At 42.4% G+C, this 25,784-nt stretch overlaps 1 protein-coding gene across 1 annotated transcript; it reads right to left on the bottom strand.

Annotated features, from left to right (window-relative positions):
- Window positions 1–464: 464 nt before the first annotated feature.
- Window positions 465–11,137, bottom strand: LOC134435318 (uncharacterized). Its single transcript, XM_063184207.1, has 8 exons — window positions 11,039–11,137; window positions 10,069–10,186; window positions 8,820–8,856; window positions 8,569–8,705; window positions 2,873–2,923; window positions 1,028–2,750; window positions 824–881; window positions 465–730 (listed from the first exon to the last, which is right to left on the bottom strand). The coding sequence occupies exons 1-8, from the start codon at window positions 11,046–11,048 to the stop codon at window positions 579–581; spliced, it is 2,286 nt and encodes a 761-aa protein (XP_063040277.1). The 5' UTR covers window positions 11,049–11,137; the 3' UTR covers window positions 465–578.
- Between the last annotated feature and the right edge of the window lie 14,647 nt (window positions 11,138–25,784).

Here is a 25,784-nt window from a genome sequence, read left to right as displayed (position 1 = left end):
ACCACCGAGACAGTTGATAGTTTACATATTTATGGTGATTACCCCGCAGTGTAGTTTGTTAGTCCTTATTTTTGGCTGTTAATGTGGTGGTTCTATGTTGAGTCTATGGGAAGACAGCCGCTTTAGGAACAACCTTATCTCGCTGAAAGGCGGGGCTGCAATTTAATTCCTGGTCCTCCAATCGCATAACTCTGTTCTCTGTATGGCTCTGTTTCTTCACTCGCGATAGCGATTTGCAGGCGATCTATGTGCCTCGTGTAACGCGAGTGGGCGGGGCTCCTGTCCATTTTCTGGGGGAGCACCTGGGGTAGCCAATCAGATTTCAGGGGGGTCAAATGCCCCCCTAGCCACCCCTGTAGCTCCGCCCCTGGTGATGGGCAGCCTTGTGATGTGGCTGGCATAGGTGGTGTGTGTGTGTGTGTGTGTGTGTGTGTGTGTGTGTGTGTGTGTGTGTGTGTGTGTGTGTGTGTGTGTGTGTGGTAGGATGGGTGGATATGGTAAACAAGTTGGGGAGTTGGGTAGGGGTGAAGGCTTGGGTTAGGATGGGGTGTAAGGGTATAGGTGGTGGGCTGGACAGGTCAGATCTCAGCTGGGCCTCCAAAACAGCTGAGCCTGAGGAAGATCTTCTTGTACCAGGGCCGTCTGCGCGGCTCCTTCCTGTCACCAGAAGGTGCGGCAGCAATACCCTCATCCGATAGGGCACGAGTGACGGTTGCCTCTGACTCCAGCCCTTTGGGAGACGAAGAAATGAGAATAAGAATTCAAAATCAAAAACAAAGGGGAATCAAGACAGTCGTGTAATGACAATCGTAAGGTCCCTTACCCTTGTCAGAAGCATCCTTAGTTGGTGCAATCTTTGCACTGCTGCGTATCTTAAAGATCTACGTAGGACCAGAGGGGAAAACCTTGTCATTTAAAGGCATGTAAGTCCATTACCTTTTACGCTCATAATGTTAAAACAATAAATACATAGCTATATAAACCCAATAATGTCATATGTGGTGTTGTCTTGGCTCATTTTTCATACCTTGAGTTTACTTCTGGCTTTTCTAGCTGTTTGTCCAGAGGTGACCTCAGGCACGGGGCTGAGGGACGGCAAGTCACTTTGGGTGGACGGTTCAGGCACGGGGCTGAGGGACGGCGAGTCACTTTGGGTGGACGGTTCAGCAGGATCTTCTACGTTACGCTGGGTCAACAGTTCCTTTCGTAATTCCGCCAATAAGGTTGCGTCAAATGAGTTATCCTGTGTATCGACGGCCCTCCACAGGATGGCGTCTGAGCCAAACTGCTTCAGCAGTCTGAGCCAAACTGCGTCCATGGCCCTATAGATGGACGGAATCGTTTGGTTGCTGAGGTCACCATCGAAGCTTGGGCACCATGGGTCACTGGTGAACTCAAACAGAAGGTCCTCAATGAGCTTTTGTAGCAGGTCCTGGTCCAGCCTCTTGGCGCCGCAGCAGGGGCATCCATCACTCATTCTGGCCAGGAGCCTCAGCAGCAGTACAGTGACAAAGCAGCCGAAGTCCTTAGTGTCACCGAGAAGCAAGGATGCAGCGGTGGAAGACCCTCTTACGCTCTCCTGCTCTTGTTGCGCTGCTGAATCCTCATGCATCTTGTCCATGACCTGATGGACCATCAGCTGGCTGAACAGACCAAACATGCGCTGGCGTCCGTTCTGGCTTGAAGACTCCTGGGTCTCCGTGTCTGTCTTCAAGCTGGCGGTCCTGGACTGACAGCTTTGGTCCACGCTGTGCGACGTTGAGGCTCTAACATCGTCTTCAGCTCCAAGCACAGCAGCAGAATGACAGTTTTCCAATTCTGCTAGGAGCAGTTCTGTGAATCTTGCAATGTTAGGGACAGTTGTACCTGGAGAATTGCAAACCACAAGCGGGGTGACATACGGGCGGAGCAGGTTCTTGATTGCCTGCTCGGTGTTAGCGTACACCGCCTCAGGAACTGTCACTGTTGCTGGGACACCAGATGGACCACCGTCTTGCGTCGCAACCTGCACCTGACCAACAAGTTCTTGGACAACTCGATCAATGGCCTCATTGGAAAACAGTCTGTCTAGCAACAGGCCGAAATCCTCTAGGTGAACGGATTCAATTCCACGACGTGGCTCTGTCCTGGTTCCAGATCGGGAGCGAGGGCAGGCACTACGCTTGTCGCTGTCGGCGTGAATGTCAGACATGTAAGAGCGAACATCTGGCAACAGGCCGAAATCCTCTACGTGAACGGATGGAATTCCACGACGTGGCTCTGTCCTGGTTCCAGATCGGGAGCGAGGGCAGGCACTACGCTTGTCGCTGTCGGCGTGAATGTCAGACATGTAAGAGTGAACATCTGGCAACAGGCTGAAATCCTCTACGTGAACGGATGGAATTCCACGACGTGGCTCTGTCCTGGTTCCAGATCGGGAGCGAGGGCAGGCACTACGCTTGTCGCTGTCGGCGTGAATGTCAGACATGTAAGAGTGAACATCTGGCAACAGGCCGAAATCCTCTACGTGAACGGATGGAATTCCACGACGTGGCTCTGTCCTGGTTCCAGATCGGGAGCGAGGGCAGGCACTACGCTTGTCGCTGTCGGCGTGAATGTCAGACATGTAAGAGTGAACATCTGGCGAGTGACGGGGAAGAAGCCATGCCACCCTCTTCCTGAAGGCTGCCAGGGCACATTTCATCCAGAGCATCGGACCATCAGCAGTAGCAGATGAGGACGCGCAGGCACTTCCACTGGCATAACTATAACTACAAACAAGGAAACAGGCAAGAAGGTTCAAGACATTTCACCATGCTGATTTAGCAGGTCAAAATCATTAAGATCTACCAACAGGTTCATGGCATTCTCTGATCTATTATGTTTAGTTTACCTTGAGGATCCACTTAAAACACCCTCCGATGAGTTTCCACTTTCACCAGATCTATTACCAGACATAAAAAACAAACAGGCAAAAGTTTAAAAGATTGTACTAGATTTGTCTTCAGTGGCTGACTTCAGAGAGTTAACTTTTTCAGGCAAGATTCAGATGAAGATGCCAGAGAGCTGCTTCGTAAACAGCAAAAAGAACATACAGTGGTAATATAACACTTAGAGATTTGATTTAACATCATCTATTTGGTCTCGGAGTACTCTCTAAGTGTTGAATTAAAGGGCAATTCCGGCCAGTTTGGATTCATATCCCATCTTGGGTGGACCCAGGGAAAAGGATGAAAGGCGAAACCGCGAGAAATTTTCATGCGTGCTGCGCAAAGTTGTTCAATTGCGCTGTTTTCGGTTAAACCCTGGCCCGTCGGGCAGGTATTTGACCTGTTTTAAAGCTCCTAGCGTGAATTAAAACCCTTTGAACGATTTGGCCGTGGTGTGTGGGTCCATACAAGTCGATCTAGTGGTTCACAGTTCCATTAGGTAGCACAGGTACGATACAACAGGAGTTTTCAAAAGTGGCGCACCTACCTCTCTCAGCTTCCGCCTTCCAACTACGTCCGCAAAATGGTTTGCCAAAGTGATACTTCATAGTAATCCATTTTATTTTTGTCCACCAAAGACGAGCCACAAGAAACATATTCACACGTTCCCATGCCCTGTGTTGTTATTGTCTCGCAGATTCACTTCTCTGTCACTGAACGCAGTTTAGTGACGTCACGGTGTCACATGACTCCTGGAAGGAATAATTCTTTATCTGTAACAAATATTCTGGTTCCAAAAAGATAACCATGGCCACCAAACTCTTCAATTTAACCAACCCAACGGAGGATCCATCTCAAAATATCAAACAGTATATGTTCTGCCCCCAGTGAAACTGATGAAAAGAGAAGCTAAGTTGAATGTTTGTTGGTATAATTTGCTGGTATGTCGGGGTGCAGAGTTTCATGCTCTTATTTTGACGTGGGGTCCTGGTTGCGTGTGCCCGTTTCTATGGCAGCAGTTGTAAACTCTTGGGAATGAATGGAAATGTTGTGAAGAAACAACACGTAACTTAATGAATGCCGAAGATAATACCGGTAACTTCATTACACGGTGTACCGGAGTACTAATGTCCTCTCTAAGGCAGCAATGTCTGTAAGTGTTTTTTAAGATTATAATACCTACCTGTTCGTATTGATTGTGTCAACGTTAGTGAACTGTATGGGTGCTTTTCTCTGTGTCATCGTAACCTAATTTAGCTAACCGTTATGATGCTGACGTTCGTCTCATATTTATAACAACGCATACCTTCTTATTCTGTTCTCATCATCGCTTGATATTACAATTTTATGATAGCGTGAATATGTGTTTAATCTATTGTAGCGTGTTGAAGTAGGATAAGTAACGTTTCATATATTTTCTTGTGTTGATGGCTTGCTAGCACAATTGTTGTTACAGTGTAGTGCCCTATGGTTTAGGCAGACGCCTAATAAGTGGTTTTGATTGTTTGTTTACAGTTTCACACGTTGTTTTCGACCAAATAAATACCACGTTGGAAGAAAAACGAGTTTAGCTGCCTGTCAAGTCTGTGTACGCTCCACTGCTGTGCTAACACTCAGATAAGGACAGAACAGTATATTACGACAGCGCCTCTCTCTCTCGCGTCTGTATAATAACTGGATGAGCGAATTGCGTTCCTTCCAGGAGTCATGTGACACCGTGACGTCACTAAACTGCGTTCAGTGAAAGAGAAGTGAATCTGCGAGACAATAACAACACAGGGCATGGGAACGTGTGAATATGTTTCTTGTGGCTCGTCTTTGGTGGACAAAAATAAAATGGATTACTATGAAGTATCACTTTGGCAAACCATTTTGCGGACGTAGTTGGAAGGCGGAAGCTGAGAGAGGTAGGTGCGCCACTTTTGAAAACTCCTGTTGTATCGTACCTGTGCTACCTAATGGAACTGTGAACCACTAGATCGACTTGTATGGACCCACACACCACAGCCAAATCGTTCAAAGGGTTTTAATTCACGCTAGGAGCTTTAAAACAGGTCAAATACCTGCCCGACGGGCCAGGGTTTAACCGAAAACAGCGCAATTGAACAACTTTGCGCAGCACGCATGAAAATTTCTCGCGGTTTCGCCTTTCATCCTTTTCCCTGGGTCCACCCAAGATGGGATATGAATCCAAACTGGCCGGAATTGCCCTTTAACACTGCATTTTTTTTACTGTGTATTTTATCTGTGTTAAAAAAAAACAAGATTGTACATGAAGTTGCTGTAGCTGTAGCCCCAGTTTTCTCTAAGTCTGGAATCGGGATGCCGTCACAATCACGTGACATGGCCTGGCCGGGAGCACCGCCATTTTAACATGGGTAAAATTTTCATCTAGCACAGGTGCGTCTCCATACATAGCAGGAATGTGAGAAGTACATTAACCCTTGTGTTGTGTTCGTAAGCTGCATACACCTGTGGTGTTCGGGTCATTTTTGACCCGTGATAACAAAACTCAGCCATAAAATACCCCAAAACACGAGTTATCATTAAATATTGTTTTTCATCTCATGGCTAACTTGGTATGTATTCATATCGATGGAAATATTACTTTATGTATTCATCTTTTTGACTTTACTGGTCTTTTGTCCTACATTATGCAAATCGTTTTTGATGACCAAAACTATCAAAATCTGCATAAATTCACTATTAATACCTCCTAAAGTGATATAATTAGTGATTGTGTTGCCCATGTATTACAGATGATATGAGAGTACAACAACCCCCAAATTTATTTTATTGGTTTTTCTCTAATATTGAAAAATATCATCAATAGTGGCATTTGTGGTGTTGAGGTCCAAACCAACCCAAAGAGATTTATAGCAAGATAAAGACCAAATGTCAACTAAATTAGTTTTTCAGTGCATAAAATCAATGTTTAAATATGTTGACTTGGTGTTTTTCAATATTTATATGATTTTAGTGTGGTAAATATACAAAATAACAATTCTGTCCGAGTCACAGCTATTCCACCAATCTAATGCAAATATATTGGAAATTAACACATCAATTAACATGAAAAAGTCACACTATTCATCTGAATCCCCTATGCCATGAACATGGACCATTATGTCATTGCCACATCAACTTTATGGAAAGTATAAGACCAGTTCTACATGTTTGGGTGCCATTATGAATTTTGATATGTTTTTTGGGAAAAAATAATGTGCAAAAATGCATTTTGCAAACAAATGTGCAAAAAATCTCATTATATAACGCAGAAATTAATTTCCTGACCATGAAAACATATGAGTAGACACCAGAAATACATCTGTACTCCTTTCACAACAGGAGATATGACGTATTGTAGTGTATGGGACTGTCCGGCGGCCATATTGGATTTGGAATATGAAAAAGCTGGCAAAAAAAATTTCAGGCAAGAAATATATTTTCATCACCATAAATCACCAAACTAAAGACAAGGGGCAGCCAACAGCTTTTCAGAAATGCATACAACAGCCAAAAATCTATGCAGGGTCAATTTTGACCCTGAACACCACAGATGTAACTTTTTTTTTTTTGGACCTTTAGAATTGACTAAAATGATAAAACATATTTTTTGTGTGTTGCAATGATTGTGACTGAGGATTAGATGAAGCCTTATTCCAAGAAAATAAAGGAAAGTGTGTTTTTTTCAAACTAAAATTTGAAAACGGGTCAAAAATGACCCGAACACAACATAAGGGTTAAGCAGGAATGATGCCAAAATATGGGAATATTTCACCACACCACGTTCTGTACCAAGAAGCAAGTAGAATGTTACATATATGCAGTTTTTGTTTCAGAATGTTGACATTTACACAAAATTGCCAGATGTCCAGCTTAGAGAATATTCCTGGACGTTTCATAGCATTCTATTGAAGCTGAATTGAAGTTAGTACATGCCTTACAAGTGACTTACACAGGCATTAATATTGTATACATTAGTGCTAATAGATGTATCCCTAAAATAAAGTGTTATCAAGTTAGGTAACACTTATTTTTAGGGATACATCTATTAGCACTAATACATACAATATTAATGCCTGTGTAAGTAACTTGTAAGGCATGTACTAAGCAAAATCAGACAGTTGTTAGACATTTATTCGTAAATGTCTTGTTCATGCACAATAAGGGATTTATTACCAATATAACCTTAGTAAGGACCTAGTAGACCTAGATTTATATTTATGAGTAAGCTGTAAGGGCCAGAATACAATGTGTATAAGCTCCTGGTACACTGTGTGAACAAAGCCTGAACAGTGTGAAAACAGATGTGGAATAAGGGTCCCTATTCTAAAGTGAAGCATTGCTCATCCCACATGGCTTAGGGCCCCCACACTACCTAGGGCCCCCACTCTACTCAGCCCCCTTGGGGCGCAAAGTGTAAGAACTTATTCAAATATGCATCAGTCTAATTAGAAACATAGTTCTTCTCACTTCTTAAACTCAGTATGGAAAAGGATAATATGAAGCATTATATAGCAAGGATTGGATGTAAACTTCTCAATGACGGTGGGGTGGTGAGATGTAATTTTTTCATACACCAATTCGTTTTAATTGTAAAAACCCTACAATAAATGCAGAATATAACGATGAGTAATAGTTTGGAAGCAAAACGAAGGTATTCCCTTGTGATAATAAATAAGTTAATGTTTGAGAAACTTAGCTCCAAGAAGTGCAGTGCATGATGGGTACACCCTTTGTCAGAAATGCAATGCATGGCCAATGCAGCAATGATAATATTTCTGTTGTAACATACATGGCAAATTGTTTGGATAAAAACTAAATTGCACGAGTGAGGGGAGGAGCTAAGGACGTAGGTAGACGCAGAGCCGGGTAGGTTGTCTGTAGGCCTAGATTGCGTACCCATCATGCATTGCACTTCTTGGAGCTAATGTTCTCGAACATTAACTTAATTATCACAAAATAATAGTTTAGTTTCGCTTCAAAACTATTATTCTAATGTTCTGCATTTATTTTGGGATTCTTACAAATAAACTCAATGGTACATGAAAAAAATACATCTCACCAACCCACCGTCATTGACTAGTGTACGTTCAGTCCTTGCTATATAAAAGCTCCTGTTCCCTTTAACTCTTGATATGAACAAGAGAATGCTAGATGTCTCCACTGCTCAAAACATAATTATTTAATATATCCTTACGCTTTGCTGATCAGGGGGGCTAGGTAGTGCGGGCCTGTGTGGTGTGGGGGCCCTAGGTACTGAGGGGGTCCTTGGTAGTGCAGGGGCCCTAAGCCATCTGGGCTGAGCAATGCACCACTTTAGAATAGGGACCCTTATTCCACCTCTGTTTTCACACTGTTCAGGGTTTGTTCACACAGTGTGTCGGGAGCTTATACACATTGTATTCTGCAACTTACTACTTACTAATAAATAGAAATATAGGCTTACTGGCCCTTACTAAGGTCATATTAGTAATAAACCCCTAATTGGGCATGAACAAGACATTTGTGAATACATGCTTAACAACTGTCTGATTTTGCTTAGTACATGCCTTACAAGTGACTTACACAGGCATTAATATTGTATGTATTAGTGCTAATAGATGTATCCCTAAAATAAAGTGTTATCAAGTTATTATTTTTTAAATTATTTTACCTTGAGGATGTATCTGAGTCGCTCTTCAGCTCATCAAATCCGCGGTGGATCAAAGTTGGCAGAACCAGACGAAATGAGCCCAGGCTAAACACCTTCAGGACAGTCTTCGAGAGCTCCACAAACTGGCTCCTTGTCATCTGGGGGTCAACAAAAAAATGTGATTTAAACTAAAATAAAACAGGCAAAAACAGATAACTTCATACCTGTTTGAAGAAAACATTGAACATATTTGTTTATGCAGCTGTACTTACAGGAGTTTCTAACATGTTGCTGAAAGCCTTCCATTCCCTAGAATTGAAAAAAACATACGATTGAGAGATTTAAACAGATGCAACCTATGTAAAAAGACTCAAACTATTACCATTTCCCAATGTCAAGTGTTCTAGCCTTGGTAGTGCGTGAAAAGCTTAATGATTGGATACTCTGCAGAGTTCACCAAAGAGCATCCAATTACTAGGTGTTTCACGCAATACCAAGGCTAGAACACTTGACATTGGGAAATGGTGAGTGTCTGTACTAAGGATATCGGCAGAAATTTGCGTATTTTAAGTGTATCAGTATCGTCCGATACACATGTGGTTTTGGCCGATACGGACTATTTATTATTATTTTATGTTATTCGGGTTTTTTAAAAGCACCAAGACACTTTTTTTTTGTATTACTTGATTTTTAGACATTACTTCATTGTTAGAGTGGGTGTCTAAATGTTACACGTTCTACCTCAATTTGATAATGTTAAATAATGTTAAATAAATGTTTATTTTTCACTTGAGACCTGGAATATTTGTCATTTAAATTTTTTTTTTACCCATATCGGCCTCAAATATCGGGTATCGGCCAAGGGTGATGAAAAAAAATCGGTATCACATCGGCCATTGAAAAACCTGTATCTGTCGACCCCTAGTCTGTACAATGGCAATCATGTGACTATAGAAAGATATCTTTATAGTTTTCTTTTCACACTAACTTTTGCCATCATCATAACTTTTTACCTCCTCCAAGGAGGTTACGTTTTGAGTCGCATGGGTTTGTCTCTGTCTGTCTGTTTGTTTGTTTATTTGTCTGTCTGTTTGTCAGCAGGATAACTCAAAAATCCATGAACGGATTTGGATGACACTTTGTGGAGTTCTTGGAAATGACCAAAGGAACAAGTGATTACATTTTGGTGGTGATCCGGATCACGAACCAGAATGAGAATTTTTTTAAAGATTCTTCACCATGACCGCAAATTGAACTACAGGACAGGGCAAATTTTGACATTCCAGTTTTTAATTTCACAAAAGGAAGGCAGAACGGCTTCATAAAAATATGATGTAACATAGTCAAATGTTCTATCAAACAGCTTCCTTGACAGAGGTCTGCACTCTCTGAGTGCATTTCTAGTTTACTTTTGTTTTGCACTGTTTTGTAATGAGAACTACTGAAGACTGCAGACAAAAATGTATACTGGGTCAATAAAGCTGATTCTGATTCTAATTACAGGAATTAAACACAACTCACTCCTCTGAGAGGTTGAGGATATACTCCTCCACCGGAAATGGAAGGGATGAGCCAGGTGATCCAGCCAGGTCCAGTCCTGAGGCAGGTCCAGGCGGATTCTGGGAAGGATCTTTTGAGCCTGAGAATATAGTATAATGATGTAAATGATGGTGAGTGGATCAGGAAAGTGACCCCAGCAACAATGCCCCAAATCCTAGCCTCCAACGGTGTCTGGTCTAAACATGTTTACTCTTTTAATCATGCTTTAGCCATAACTTAATTTTTATTCACTTCCTCATTATTCACTTGGGAGTTGCCTCGATGAGTCTTTTTTGTTGAATTATTAGACTGACCCCCTTCATCCAAGAGCACCCAATTTGAGAAGACACTGTGACTTTTTGAGCTATGAGTCATCTTTTGTCAACATTATAATTTACATTATGTAATTGATGCATTATATTTCTACATTACACACAGTAACTACATCACACACACACACACACACACACACACACACACACACACACACACACACACACACACACACACACACACACACACACACACACACACACACACACACACACACACACACACACACACACACACACACCAACCACCCAACCATGCCACACACTCTTTGTTTGTGTTGACTTGTTGACCAAAGAAGTGTTAGTGACACATTACATTTTTACATTATATATTATAGAGGCTATTTACATTGATATAATTACATTAGGCTAATTTAAAGCCTACATTTACATTAGGCTATACTGTTAGGCTATACTACTAAAGTAAATGGACATTGAGAAGGCCTGTGGTAAGTTCTATAAAATAGGCAGACATTTTGATTTCTGATTTGATTTAATAAAGTCCTTAATGCACTTGATAGTAGCCTACTTGTCAATTAGATCGACACAGACAACTCAACAACACATGTCTATGCAAAAAATATTAAATAGAAAATTAAATACTACATAAATTAACTGACCTTTCTTCATAGTGTGGAAGAAAATTGCTGCATTAACCACACAGCCAATCTCCTCATTGTAAAAAAGGCTATGCCTCCATCATTAACAAATAAGTGAATGGCATACACTTTGACAATTTTAATCACATCCACAGAACATTCTATCATGTCATAGCTGACATCACAGAGGGTGTCATGGATCATATCGCAGCTTCTATTGTTGCCCTAAACAATGGAATTCTATTTGTATTGGCTCATGGGGTGGGCCTGCACCAAAGATTCTCTAGGTTCTGTAATAGTATGAATAATAGTAATAACTAGAATGGGCACTCGGTAGAGCGCAAACCTTCGCCTACGCCACTTTTTTTTTTTCTGGCCATCTTCAGAGTGTGGGGCGTAACATTCTCCAAATTTTGGTGTTAGGTTCATTTAAATTGGACCAGAATATCGTAATATTACATATTTGGCCCAGTCTTGACCTCTTATTCAATTCCGCATGCACACGTTGTTCTGGCATATAGTGCTTGGCAAAGAAAAACGTTTTTGACCTTTTCGTGACCTTGACCTTGACCTTTGACCCAATCACTCCCAAAAAGTCATCGATTGTTCCTTGGGTCATGACCAATCATCCCAGTAAATTTCAGAAAAATCGGCTGAATTTACGTTTTTGACCTTTTCGTGACCTTTGTCCTTTGACCCAATCACTCCCAAAAAGTAATCGATTGTTCCTTGGGTGATGACCAATCATCCCAGTAAATGTCATATAAATCGGCTCAATGTACGTTTTTGACCTTTTCGTGACCTTGACCTTGACCTTTGACCTTTGACCCAATCACTCCCAAAAAGTAATCGATTGTTCCTTGGGTCATGACCAATCATCCCACTAAATGTCATAAAAATCGTCTCAGTTCTGTCTGAGTTATACGAAGTACAAATAAACATTTTGACCTTGACCTTTGACCTTTGACCCAATCACTCCCAAAAACTAATCGATTGTTCCTTGGGTCATGACCAATCATCCCACCAAATTTCATAAAAATCGGCTCAATGTACGTTTTTGACCTTTTCGTGACCTTGACCTTTGACCTTTGACCCAATCACTCCCAAAAAGTAATCGATTGTTCCTTGGGTCATGACCAATCATCCCACTAAATTTCATAAAAATCGGCTCAGTTCTGTCTGAGTTATGCGAAGTACAAACAAACATTTTGACCTTGACCTTTGACCTTTGACCCAATCGCTCCCAAAAACTAATCAATTGTTCCTTGGGTCATGACCAATCATCCCACCAATTTTCATAAAAATCGGCTCAGTTCTGTTTGAGTTATGCGAAGTACATACAAACAAACAAACAAACAAACATATTAACAAATAAATAAATAAATAAATAAATACACAGCGGTCAAAACATAACCTTCGCCGACTTTGTCTTGGCGAAGGTAATAATGTACTGGCCTCACTTAACGTTTGCATGTTCAGCTATCCAGTGCGTATAAACAGCCAGGAAAGGAAAACAATAAAGGAAAAAACATCCCACCGATCATCTGTATTTTCTCCTCTCCTTTATTACTCGTGTCACCGGGTAATATTTATGCTGTAAAACTAAACAGAAAAGGAACACCTATTAGCAAAATAGTCTTTCTAAATATGTTATAGATAAACATCTATACACACACATCAATCTCTGTATTAAACTCATTAATCACATATAATTTTCTATTGAAAATAATGAACGTTGCCGTCACGGGAAGCTAACCAATCCTCTGTACAGGCTAGCAGCAGTATCGCTCCTCTTGTTTCAACACATCTCTAATAATCTTCCGGAAAAACATTGACCATAAAACACATACGTTTGTAAGACTAAATTTAACTTACCGACATTGCCCCCTTGTGGGAATCATAACTGAAGAGTTTATATTTAACATTAAAGTTATTCAATTCACTGAGCAAGGAACAGCTTGCCGTTTCAACTGAAGTTTTGTTTACTAACCGAAATCTCGTTCCAGACGAGAAGTGGGCGAGCAGTGACACGAGAGATGAGAAGTTTCATTAAACTGGCCAGTAGATGGCGTTAACATACGAAGAGTTCAGATGCAAAACCCCCTAAGTGCCATTTCAGAAAATAATCTTAATTCATTTTTATTTAATACAAAGCTATAAAAATTGCATATTTTTTATTTTATTTATGTAATATAACTATTTATATGTATTATCAAGTACATGAATGTAAACCAAACCAACAACTGGATTCTCTAAAAATATAGAAGTGCAGGTCTTCAGAAATGGAGTTAGGGGGTTTTGCATCTGAACTCTTGAGACACTGTTAAATTACCCAAGAAAAAACATACAAATCAAGAGATGAATTACTGAATGGTCCCTAAGACCAGAACACTCCCTGCCTGCCTGGTATCTTACGGATACAACATCTACTACTTCTTAAATGCAAACACTTAGATTCAAACATACAGCTCCAGGCCTTTTTATAAGAATAGCATGAAAAAGTTGCTTTATTTCCATAATTCCATCAATAATGTTAAACTGTCATGGATTGTAGATTCATGGCCCAGTTTTGAAACTATTCCAGTCATTATTTTTTTTCTTTTTATATACGTTGGCCTTCCAGCTAAAAAAAACCCCATGAATTAGGGAATTCGCATCATTAGACTATTGTAACACACATACAAACACACACACACACACACACACACACACACACACACACACACACACACACACACACACACACACACACACACACACACACACACACACACACGAGCACACCTCATTCACCCTGAAGAAGGCTTGCGCCGAAACGCGTGGGTCTCTGTTCCCATGTTTTTTTATTAGCCATGTTTCAATAAAGGCTTTTTAATATTTTTCCACAAGAAGAGTGCCTTGCACTCCCTTTTTTGACAAGATATTGTTTTTTCCCCAACACCAAAGAGCACCTTCAAGATTTTTATGAACAATTCCCTGAGCACTTCGGATTTTCTCTTCACTTGATGACACCTCATTCAGTTTCAATTATTTTATTTACATTGCTATTCAGTTTCCATATTTCTGGTATGGTAGAGTTCACGTCTTTGAAGTTTCTGTAGAGGGGTGGAGGAAACAGCTGCACTGTGTATCACTGGCAGCGCAGAGGTACACAGCCGACTGCGCCTGAGTGAGCCTGGCTAGACGCAACACAGACTCCTTCTCCCCGTCACCACTTATATTAAAGTTCTCTCCAGCCATTTCCATCGTTGGCAATTTAAAACGTACAAATCCGACCAGAATGAGAGCTGTGTCTGAAGGCAGCTGCTGATACCACCGTAATATTTCGTAATTGGGATTTTTATGACTGCAGGTGAGGTGAATGCTCTCGCCGGCTTTCTTGAAAGCATGGCGGGGTTCCTGATAAACCTGGAGGTTGTTGGCAAATGCTGTAGAGACCCCCCCTGAATGATTCAAGATTCAAGATTCAAGATTCAAGATTAGTTTATTACGTCTTATTATAGGTTTGAAGCCTATAAAGAGTAAAAATTGTTGTGTTTTTCTTGTGTCCTCAAAAAGATTTAAAAAAATAAAAATAAAAAAGAGTTGCCTTGTTGTCTTCAGCATGAATTCAGTAATCTTATTGCTTGGTGGAAGAAACTACTTTGGAGTCTGGTAGTATGAGATTTCAGGCTTCTGTACCGTTTCCCAGATGGTAACATAGTAAACAGTCCATGGTTGGGGTGACTAGGATCAGCCAAGATTTTCTTTGCCTTCCTGATGCTCCTTCCCTCAAATAGTTCCAGTATGGAGGGTAAGTCACAGCCGCATATATTCTGAGCTGTACGCACAACCCTCTGTAGAGCTCTCCTGTTGGCTTGAGAGCAGTTCCCATACCATGCAGTAATGGTCCCTGTCAGAATGCTCTCGATGGTGCCTCTGTAAAACGACCTCAGGATCTTGGGTCTCATCCCAAACTTCCTCAATCGTCTGAGGTGGTACAGACGTTGCTGGCTTTTTTTAACAGTGCGCTGTGTGTGACTGTCCCAGGTGAGGTCCTCTGAGATGGTAACGCCAAGGAATTTAAAGTCTCTCACCCTCTCCACTGTCTCACCGTTGATGTTAATGGTTTCAAACTGGTGTTCTTTCCTCCTGAAGTCAACTATTAATTCTTTTGTCTTGGACACATTCAGAGACAAGTTGTTTCCTCTACACCACTCCATGAGGTTGTTTATTTCTTCCCTGTAGGCTGTTTCATCATTGTTTGAGATTAAACCGATAACAGTGGTATCATCTGCAAACTTGATGATGGTGTTGTTGTTGTGTATAGCCACACAGTCATGCGTATATAGAGAGTAGAGGAGAGGGCTCAGAACGCAACCTTGCGGAGCTCCCGTGCTGATGGTCAAGGAGGATGATGTGATGGAGCCCATTCTCACCACCTGTATCCGTGCTGAGAGGAAGTCTAGTATCCAGCTGCAAAGGCCACTGTGAATTCTTAGACTCCGGAGTTTGTCGTCGAGTATGCTGTAAATGTTATGTTTAAAAAGAAAAAAATATCTGTAAATAAGGGTCTACTCAGTAATTACTGTATATTATGATATTATTTTATTTTATATATTATATTATATTATATTATATCATATCATATTATATTATATTATAAAGAAGATATATGAAATAAAAACCTGTCTCCCAAAGGGATAGCACAGCCAGCAGGATAAAGAGGGCATTAGCCATGTTGTTAGGCCACAGCATGACAGTAGAGTGCCTGCTAATCACGGGAGGGGAAGAGATCTGTCAGAAAGAGGAGGAAACATTACGTATACTACAGGCTCAGAGGAACATTTCCCAGCTTGAAATCATTTGAATCGATTTGAAAGTAGGCCTACATTGAAATAGATTATGCAAACAGTTGTTCATGTGTCTTAGTGTGTTACTGCAAAAGAATAATCTTAAACTCTGTGTGTGAGTGTGTGTGTGTGTGTGTGTGTGTGTGTGTGTGTGTGTGTGTGTGTGTGTGTGTGTGTAATGCAGCCTATGTAAAAAGAACAAAACAGGCATAATTAAGTCAGCTGTGGTTTAACACCTTGAACCGCAACGTGATCAGAGCAACATAGAGTTTTTGTCACACGGAATGAGGACTTGTACTACTGTGCATAATATAAGCTGCACAGAAATACTGGGCACTGAACGCAGCTTGACTTGAGCTCAATATCAGATTTGATTCTTTTTCACCATCTCCCTCCACCTTGAAAGAGGCTCCCCAGTCTTCTTCCATATACTCCTTTGTGTAGGACATTCGGCCAATAAGTTTCATAGCTGTGTCTCCTTCCTTCTGTTGGTACCAGATGATTGTATCATAAGATGGAATTCTATGGCTACACGTTATGTTCACTTTTACACCCGTCCGGCACAAGAGCTGATCAGGATGTTGATGGACATCTTTACCGAGTAGAAGTCCTGTAAAACAATAAAGTAATTGTTAGTTGCCGATGGCCTCTAGCAGGTTTCTCTTCAGGATAGTATAAGATAATATTGTTCAAACCTGTAAAAGAGAATAGTAAGGCTGTGGATGTGATGAGAGATGGGAGCATGGCTGAGCTGTGGGAGAGATCAGAAAATTAAGGCACAGAGAGAGACAAGATGCAATGCACCTCGTCCCCCCTTCAATACGTCACTTCATTGAAAATAAGGCGAGAGAAAATGGATGCTCTTTCTGTCACCTATAGCAGTTGTCAACATGACATGAATGACAAGGTGTGGCTGGTGATAGTGATTACTCCCATTTCCACCAACTCAAACATTATGTTGATTGAAACCTAACATTGTAGAGAACAGTTACACGCCATTGCTTTCTAACCTCAGTCATGCGTGTAGGTAGATTGTAATGTGGGTGATGGCATGTAAACAGCCTAATGAGGGATCTCATGAGTAGGCAATAGATTAAAGCATTGAATATCGTGAGTGAACAGACGCAGTGTTTATATGAAATCTTGAGCACGTCTTACTGGTAGGAGTGTTTATAACGGTTTGTGTGTAGGCTAATGTATTATGTAAGGGTTAACGTTCGGCGAGAAGGTCGCTACCGTGGAATAGCAGCACGACAGAGAGAATCTTTAGACCCCGACGCGGAGCGGAGTCTCTGAAGTGCTGCTATTCCACAAAGCAACCGACTTGTGAATTCCCATACCCAATGATAGTGAGATAGTTTTCATATTTTTTCTCAGTTGTTACTAAATCATGAAACACATATCCAATCAGTTCAAGGCCAGACTTTTCAAGCACTTGCTTATACCAAGCCATCAAGTTACAGCCTGCATTTTGGCCATTCATGTGTGCACGCTGGTCTTTTTATTTTTATCAGCTCGGTAGGATTCTGTTCAGCTTCTCCTGTTGAATGACAGGCACAAGATGTTGACATTACATAATTATGATATGTAATACAACAATACAACTAAAAAGCAATATTGCCATTGTAAAACATGTTCACCTTTAACTAACAGTGGTATTGGTAGCAGGTGGATGAAGAGATGTGGCGCCATGTTCAAGACTGGCAGCTGCTGTAAGTGTGAGTCAGAATCAGAGACCAAGTACAAGCTGAGGAGATCGGTGTGGTTCAGTTAGCAGAAAAGAAGTGAATCATTTTTTATCATGTCATTATATCCTTTGTCTTTGGTTTGATATGTAGTTCTATCAGTCTTTTGGGAAATGCCACCCACACACACATGCACCCACACACACACATGAAAGAAGTGAAAAGTGAAAGGCCATTGGGAAACTCCAACTCCCATTGTCATTGTGACACAGCACTCCACAGCACACAAGTGAACACTGCACACAACGAAATTGCATTTATGCCTCACCCGTGCAAGGGGGCAGCCCTCAGTGGCGCCCCATGGGGAGCAGTGCGGTGGGACGGTACCATGCTCAGGGTACCTCAGTCATGGAGGAGGATGGGGGAGAGCACTGGTTGATTACTCCCCCCACCAACCTGGCAACCACATGCACCCACACACACACACATGCACATAAAATCAAAATTTTCTTCATCAAAATTCGGGTCACATTAAATACTCTGTCTTAATAACGGCCATGATGCGTTTAACATAGAAGTCAATGGCAAAAACAGTGCATGGGAGTTATGGAAGCCCAGATATCCTTGATGCTTTGCTGTCAGCTGTTCTTGTTTGTTGACCTGGTGCCCCACACTTCACTCTTCAATATACCATGTAGATTTCCATGCCACGTTTTGGCGCTAACTCACCAGTTTAATTCTAAATCACCAGAAATGAAACCCCATTGAAAATGAGTGGGGTTTTATTTCTGTTGAGTTAGAATTAAACTGGTGAGTTAACACCAAAACGTGGCATGGAAATCTACAGGGTATATTGAAGAGTGAAGTGTGGGGCACTAATAATAATAATAATAATAATAATAATAATAATAATCATAATCATAATCATAATCATAATGATAATAATAATAATACATTTTATTTTAAGAGCATTTCAAGACACCAAGTTCACTTTACATTAATAACAGTTTACAGTAATAAAAGTTGAAAAAGTAATAACAAAGCATCAATGAATTTATACATCACAACTAAAATAGGAGATTGATTAAAATAAAAATAAAAATAAAAATATTTATACAAGGATAAAGTAGAATACATGTGTATTAGGGTGCATCAAAAAAACGCTTTTTCAGCCTATTGATCTGTCTGGGTGATAAAAGTGTTCCACTGCATGTACATTTCCCAGTTTCTCGGAAGTACTTATATCTATTATTTTGGGGGGTACTGATGATTATAGTTAATTAGGAATCTGTTATTTTACATATGTCAAAGTGGTTCTATTTCATTTAAATATTTAGGTTAAAATATTTCAACAAAATCACAAAAAACAGTCCAAGTTATTAGGTGGGAGGCTTTCGCTGAATTGGCAAAGACTGACACAGTTAATCCACAGTTCCTTCATATCAGCTCATATTCCGTTGGACCTGTAAACCACCATGGATTGCAAAAATATTTTGCACGTGTTATTTGTACATGCAGTGGAACACTTTTATCACCCAGACAGATCAATAGGCTGAAAAAGCGTTTTTTTTGATGCACCCTAATATGTATATAAAATAAAATGACAATTAAATAATAATTAAAGGACGTCGAAGTGCTGGTGGAGTGTTGTGATAAACATGCTGGGGGTCTTTGATTGGATATAAAAGAAGAAAGTGTAGAACATTGACGAATTGTCAGCTGGAGTGCATTCCATAGCTTGGGGTGGGCCAACCACACTGCATTCAATGCATCCTTAGCCTAACTGCTCACTGAAAGCAAACCATGTTGGGTTTGGCAATGTTTCTAGTTTTGCTGATTTGGTGTGAGGAATCGATTCACTAGTGAAATTAATCAAGTGGAAAAATCTGTTCATTTTTTGTTAAACTATGTATTATCTACGGGCCACACCGAGTGAGGAGGCGGGCTCCCGGGCCTCCAGTTGCCCATCCCTGAAATGCAGCACATTCAAATTGTCATCTGATATATAAAACATGACACATTTCATAATATACAATGTGCGTTTGTTTTTTGGATTGCTGCATACCCACCATATTTACATTACTTCTTGGCACACCGTGGGAAAGAAATTGGGCACCCCAATTTAAAACTTTCCCTCACACTGGCCCTGTGTTGATTTACCTCACGAGACCAATGTGCATCTTTATGGATGATCAATGCTTGTCATACCAGTTATCTACAATGAACAACACTGAACAAAAAGGGTGGTGAGAATATATCTCATTTTATTGTGAATAACAGTAAATAGGGAGAGAGAGAGAGAGAGAGAGAGAGAGAGAGAGAGAGAGAGAGAGAGAGAGATGGTGTGTGTGTGTGTGTGTGTGTAAGCCTCTGCCACAATGGACTGGATCACAGCTATCACTCTGGAGAATGCAAAGGACGTTTGGCAGCCCCCGACTTTGGTGCCTACGCTGTCTCTCCGTCTATGCAAAAGAACGCTGCTGCCGGTGGCCGAGGACATTCTCTACTTCCCAGTGAAGGTCAGACTGCAGGTACAGCCAACAGAATACAGCCTGACATTGTGGTGCCCCTGCACACCACCAACTAGACTGCATGATGCATCCCAATCGTGACCTGCAGCTGGAGTCAGTCCTTGGCACCCTAAATGGCCGTTCCATTTCCTAACGACTCGGCACAGCACAGCACATCAGGGCAGAGCAGTCACCAGCGCTGTTGGACCCAGGCCTGCTGACATTCTTGGCTGGACCCAGGACAAAGTCATGTAAAAGGGACCCCCCACCCAATACATGCAATGTCATGAGGACCCAGTTCTTAGCCTCCCCTTTCTCCCTGAGCACAGGACAAGTGATCTGTTTGTTGCTCCCTATCAGCTTCCCTGGTTGGACCGCTCTTCCCAAGCAATGTTGCTATGCACATTCACACAGTCCAGGACTCAAGCATGATGAAAGAGTGGTTCAGAAGCTCTGAGCAGGGCCGCTGACAGCTTTGGCTTGGCCCAGGACAACGTCATCTGAAAGGGCCCCCCCAGCCCAATACAGGCCCCCTCAGGCACACCTGGCTCTGAGGATGTGTTCTGGACACTTCTGATGGTGTGCCTCGGGATTGTGGACAGAAAGCAGGTAGAAATAATCCTTGAAGTAGGGTGTATTTGCGATGCATAGGGGCATGGCCTCTCAGGACAAAATGGTCCAAACTCATAGCTATAATCAGTTTGCGTCAACTCCTGCAAACTTGTGTGGGACACAATGGGTGAGTGGGTTAAGGCCTTTTCTTAACAGGCCTTTCCAAAGTGAAGTCAAAACAAATGGTTTTGCTCTGTATGGGCTGTGATGGGCAGCCTTGTGATGTGGCTGGCATAGGTGATGTGTGTGTGTGTGTGTGTGTGTGTGTGTGTGTGTGTGTGTGTGTGTGTGTGTGTGTGTGTGTGTGTGTGTGTGTGTGTGTGGTAGGATGGGTGGATATGGTAAACAAGTTGGGGAGTTGGGTAGGGGTGAAGGCTTGGGTTAGGATGGGGTGTAAGGGTATAGGTGGTGGGCTGGACAGGTCAGATCTCAGCTGGGCCTCCAAAACAGCTGAGCCTGAGGAAGATCTTCTTGTACCAGGGCCGTCTGCGCGGCTCCTTCCTGTCACCAGAAGGTGCGGCAGCAATACCCTCATCCGATAGGGCACGAGTGACGGTTGCCTCTGACTCCAGCCCTTTGGGAGACGAAGAAATGAGAAGAAGAATTCAAAATCAAAAACAAAGGGGAATCAAGACAGTCGTGTAATGACAATCGTAAGGTCCCTTACCCTTGTCAGAAGCATCCTTAGTTGGTGCAATCTTTGCACTGCTGCGTATCTTAAAGATCTACGTAGGACCAGAGGGGACAACCTTGTCATTTAAAGGCATGTAAGTCCATTACCTTTTACGCTCATAATGTTAAAACAATAAATACATAGCTATATAAACCCAATAATGTCATATGTGGTGTTGTCTTGGCTCATTTTTCATACCTTGAGTTTACTTCTGGCTTTTCTAGCTGTTTGTCCAGAGGTGACCTCAGGCACGGGGCTGAGGGACGGCAAGTCACTTTGGGTGGACGGTTCAGGCACGGGGCTGAGGGACGGAGAGTCACTTTGGGTGGACGGTTCAGCAGGATCTTCGACGTTACGCTGGGTCAACAGTTCCTTTCGTAATTCCGCCAATAAGGTTGCGTCAAATGAGCTATCCTGTGTATCGACGGCCCTCCACAGGATGGCGTCTGAGCCAAACTGCTTCAGCAGTCTGAGCCAAACTGCGTCCATGGCCCTATAGATGGACGGAATCGTTTGGTTGCTGAGGTCACCATCGAAGCTTGGGCACCATGGGTCACTGGTGAACTCAAACAGAAGGTCCTCAATGAGCTTTTGTAGCAGGTCCTGGTCCAGCCTCTTGGCGCCGCAGCAGGGGCATCCATCACTCATTCTGGCCAGGAGCCTCAGCAGCAGTACAGTAACAAAGCAGCCGAAGTCCTTAGTGTCACCGAGAAGCGAGGATGCAGCGGTGGAAGACCCTCTTACGCTCTCCTGCTCTTGTTGCGCTGCTGAATCCTCATGCATCTTGTCCATGACCTGATGGACCATCAGCTGGCTGAACAGACCAAACATGCGCTGGCGTCCGTTCTGGCTTGAAGACTCCTGGGTCTCCGTGTCTGTCTTCAAGCTGGCGGTCCTGGACTGACAGCTTTGGTCCACGCTGTGCGACGTTGAGGCTCTAACATCGTCTTCAGCTCCAAGCACAGCAGCAGAATGACAGTTTTCCAATTCTGCTAGGAGCAGTTCTGTGAATCTTGCAATGTTAGGGACAGTTGTACCTGGAGAATTGCAAACCACAAGCGGGGTGACATACGGGCGGAGCAGGTTCTTGATTGCCTGCTCGGTGTTAGCGTACACCGCCTCAGGAACTGTCACTGTTGCTGGGACACCAGATGGACCACCGTCTTGCGTCGCAGCCTGCACCTGACCAACAAGTTCTTGGACAACTCGATCAATGGCCTCATTGGAAAACAGTCTGTCTAGCAACAGGCCGAAATCCTCTAGGTGAACGGATTCAATTCCACGACGTGGCTCTGTCCTGGTTCCAGATCGGGAGCGAGGGCAGGCACTACGTTTGTCGCTGTCGGCGTGAATGTCAGACATGTTAGAGTGAACATCTGGCAACAGGCCGAAATCCTCTACGTGAAAGGATTCAATTCCACGACGTGGCTCTGTCCTGGTTCCAGATCGGGAGCGAGGGCAGGCACTACGCTTGTCGCTGTCGGCGTGAATGTCAGACATGTAAGAGTGAACATCTGGCAACAGGCTGAAATCCTCTACGTGAACGGATGGAATTCCACGACGTGGCTCTGTCCTGGTTCCAGATCGGGAGCGAGGGCAGGCACTACGCTTGTCGCTGTCGGCGTGAATGTCAGACATGTAAGAGTGAACATCTGGCAACAGGCTGAAATCCTCTACGTGAACGGATGGAATTCCACGACGTGGCTCTGTCCTGGTTCCAGATCGGGAGCGAGGGCAGGCACTACGCTTGTCGCTGTCGGCGTGAATGTCAGACATGTAAGAGTGAACATCTGGCGAGTGACGGGGAAGAAGCCATGCCACCCTCTTCCTGAAGGCTGCCAGGGCACATTTCATCCAGAGCATCGGACCATCAGCAGTAGCAGATGAGGACGCGCAGGCACTTCCACTGGCATAACTATAACTACAAACAAGGAAACAGTCAAGAAGGTTCAAGACATTTCACCATGCTGATTTAGCAGGTCAAAATCATTAAGATCTACCAACAGGTTCATGGCATTCTCTGATCTATTATGTTTAGTTTACCTTGAGGATCCACTTAAAACACCCTCCGATGAGTTTCCACTTTCACCAGATCTATTACCAGACATAACAAACAAACAGGCAAAAGTTTAAAAGATTGTACTAGATTTGTCTTCAGTGGCTGACTTCAGAGAGTTAACTTTTTCAGGCAAGATTCAGATGAAGATGCCAGAAAGCTGCTTCGTAAACAGCAAAAAGAACATACAGTGGTAATATAACACTTAAAGATTTGATTTAACATCATCTATTTGGTCTCGGAGTACTCTCTAAGTGTTGAATTAACACAGCATTTTTTTCACTGCATTTTTTTACTGTGTATTTTATCTGTGTTAAAAAAAACAAGATTGTACATGAAGTTGCTGTAGCTGTAGCCCCAGTTTTCTCTAAGTCGGGAATCGGGATGCCGTCACAATCACGTGACATGGCCTGGCCGGGAGCACCGCCATTTTAACATGGGTAAAATTTTCATCTAGCACAGGTGCGTCTCCATACATAGCAGGCATGTGAGAAGTACATTAAGCAGGAATGATGCCAAAATATGGGAATATTTCACCACACCACGTTCTGTACCAAGAAGCAAGTAGAATGTTACATATATGCAGTTTTTGTTTCAGAATGTTGACATTTACACAAAATTGCCAGATGTCCAGCTTAGAGAATATTCCTGGACGTTTCATAGCATTCTATTGAAGCTGAATTGAAGTTAGTACATGCCTTACAAGTGACTTACACAGGCATTAATATTGTATGTATTAGTGCTAATAGATGTATCCCTAAAATAAAGTGTTATCAAGTTAGGTAACACTTAATTTTAGGGATACATCTATTAGCACTAATGCATACAATATTAATGCCTGTGTAAGTAACTTGTAAGGCATGTACTAAGCAAAATCAGACAGTTGTTAGACATTTATTCGTAAATGTCTTGTTCATGCACAATAAGGGATTTATTACCAATATAACCTTAGTAAGGACCTAGTAGACCTAGATTTCTATTTATGAGTAAGCTGTAAGGGCCAGAATACAATGTGTATAAGCTCCTGGTACACTGTGTGAACAAATCCTGAACAGTGTGAAAACAGATGTGGAATAAGGGTCCCTATTCTAAAGTGAAGCATTGCTCATCCCACATGGCTTAGGGCCCCCACACTACCTAGGGCCCCCACTCTACTCAGCCCCCTTGGGGCGCAATGTGTAAGAACTTATTCAAATCTGCATCAGTCTAATTAGAAACATTGTTCTCACTTCTTAAACTCAGTATGGAAAAGGATAATATTGTAGAATCGCTCTGTTTGTCCCCCCTCTCTTCCCCTACGAGACAATTCCAGCGTTCCGATTGGCTGCCTCCCGCAGCCCTGCTTTATAACTAATGTTGACGTTCGATATCAGTTAGTCTTTGGTTTTATTATTGTTGTGGCTCGTCGCTCATTTAGCTTGGACAGAGGACCAATTCCTGTCTGAGCTAGAGCTTGAGCCGCCAATACCTTAGACAAGTGTTTAATATTACTGTATTTGTATGCTGCATCGATCTTCTATAAAGTTTGCCGAAGGACACTTCATTTACTTTTGTCGTGTGAAGTCTTTACCCACGCCAAGGAGCCCACAGCACGACAACTGGTGTCAGAAAGTGGGATCATCAAAGTCCGGAGTTGAAACCAACGAAATCAACTGTCCGTGAGTTAAAAGGAAAGACTGTATGAGTGAGGAAAGTTTAATGCTGACGAGTTTTATGTGAAACCGGCAAACCGTAGCTGTCAAAATTGCCGCCTGTTGCTAGGCTAACAAGAAACACCATCCATAGCAACCACTCGCAAGCCGCTAAAGCCATCCAACGAACTACCGTAACCTCAATAATAATAATTAATGGCAATCTAAAGTCTGTACCACCCAAACGGCTTCACAATTGAATTGACGACTGCTTTTGCGACATTTGTGGAAACCCAATGCCCAGGAGAAGTAAAAGAAAGCCTTAATAATTCTGTATCGGAAATCTCTGTCAACAAATCCCCAGCAAGCTAAACGACATATTCCCGGCTGCGCCCAAACCCTACAACTGACAAATTAAACTGTTGGCTCCAATGCGCCTGCATTAAATAAATAAATAAATAGAAGAGGACACGTAAACATTGAAATATGACAGATGAACCGCGAGGTGCCACAGGAGAGCCTGCACAGGCAGATAATGCCCCACAGTGGCTTCAAACGTTCCTTCACAGTCAACAGGAACAAACTAAACAACTGCAAATGATGCTGGCTCCCGTCCTAACACACATAAATCAACAAACATTACCCTCAGTCAGTAATCCCACTGTAAGTGATGAAGATGTTGCACAGCGCCCCACATTACATGTTCCTGGGTCAGGTGGTGTCCCCTCTATTCCTTGGGAAATGCCAACAAGAACAAATAGAAATGTC

Source organism: Engraulis encrasicolus, chromosome 19, assembly GCF_034702125.1.
Source record: "Engraulis encrasicolus isolate BLACKSEA-1 chromosome 19, IST_EnEncr_1.0, whole genome shotgun sequence".
In the NCBI taxonomy this organism is placed as follows: domain Eukaryota; kingdom Metazoa; phylum Chordata; class Actinopteri; order Clupeiformes; family Engraulidae; genus Engraulis; species Engraulis encrasicolus.
The sequence above is the reverse complement of the archived record's forward strand: the minus strand, read 5'-3'. Positions and strand labels throughout refer to the sequence as shown.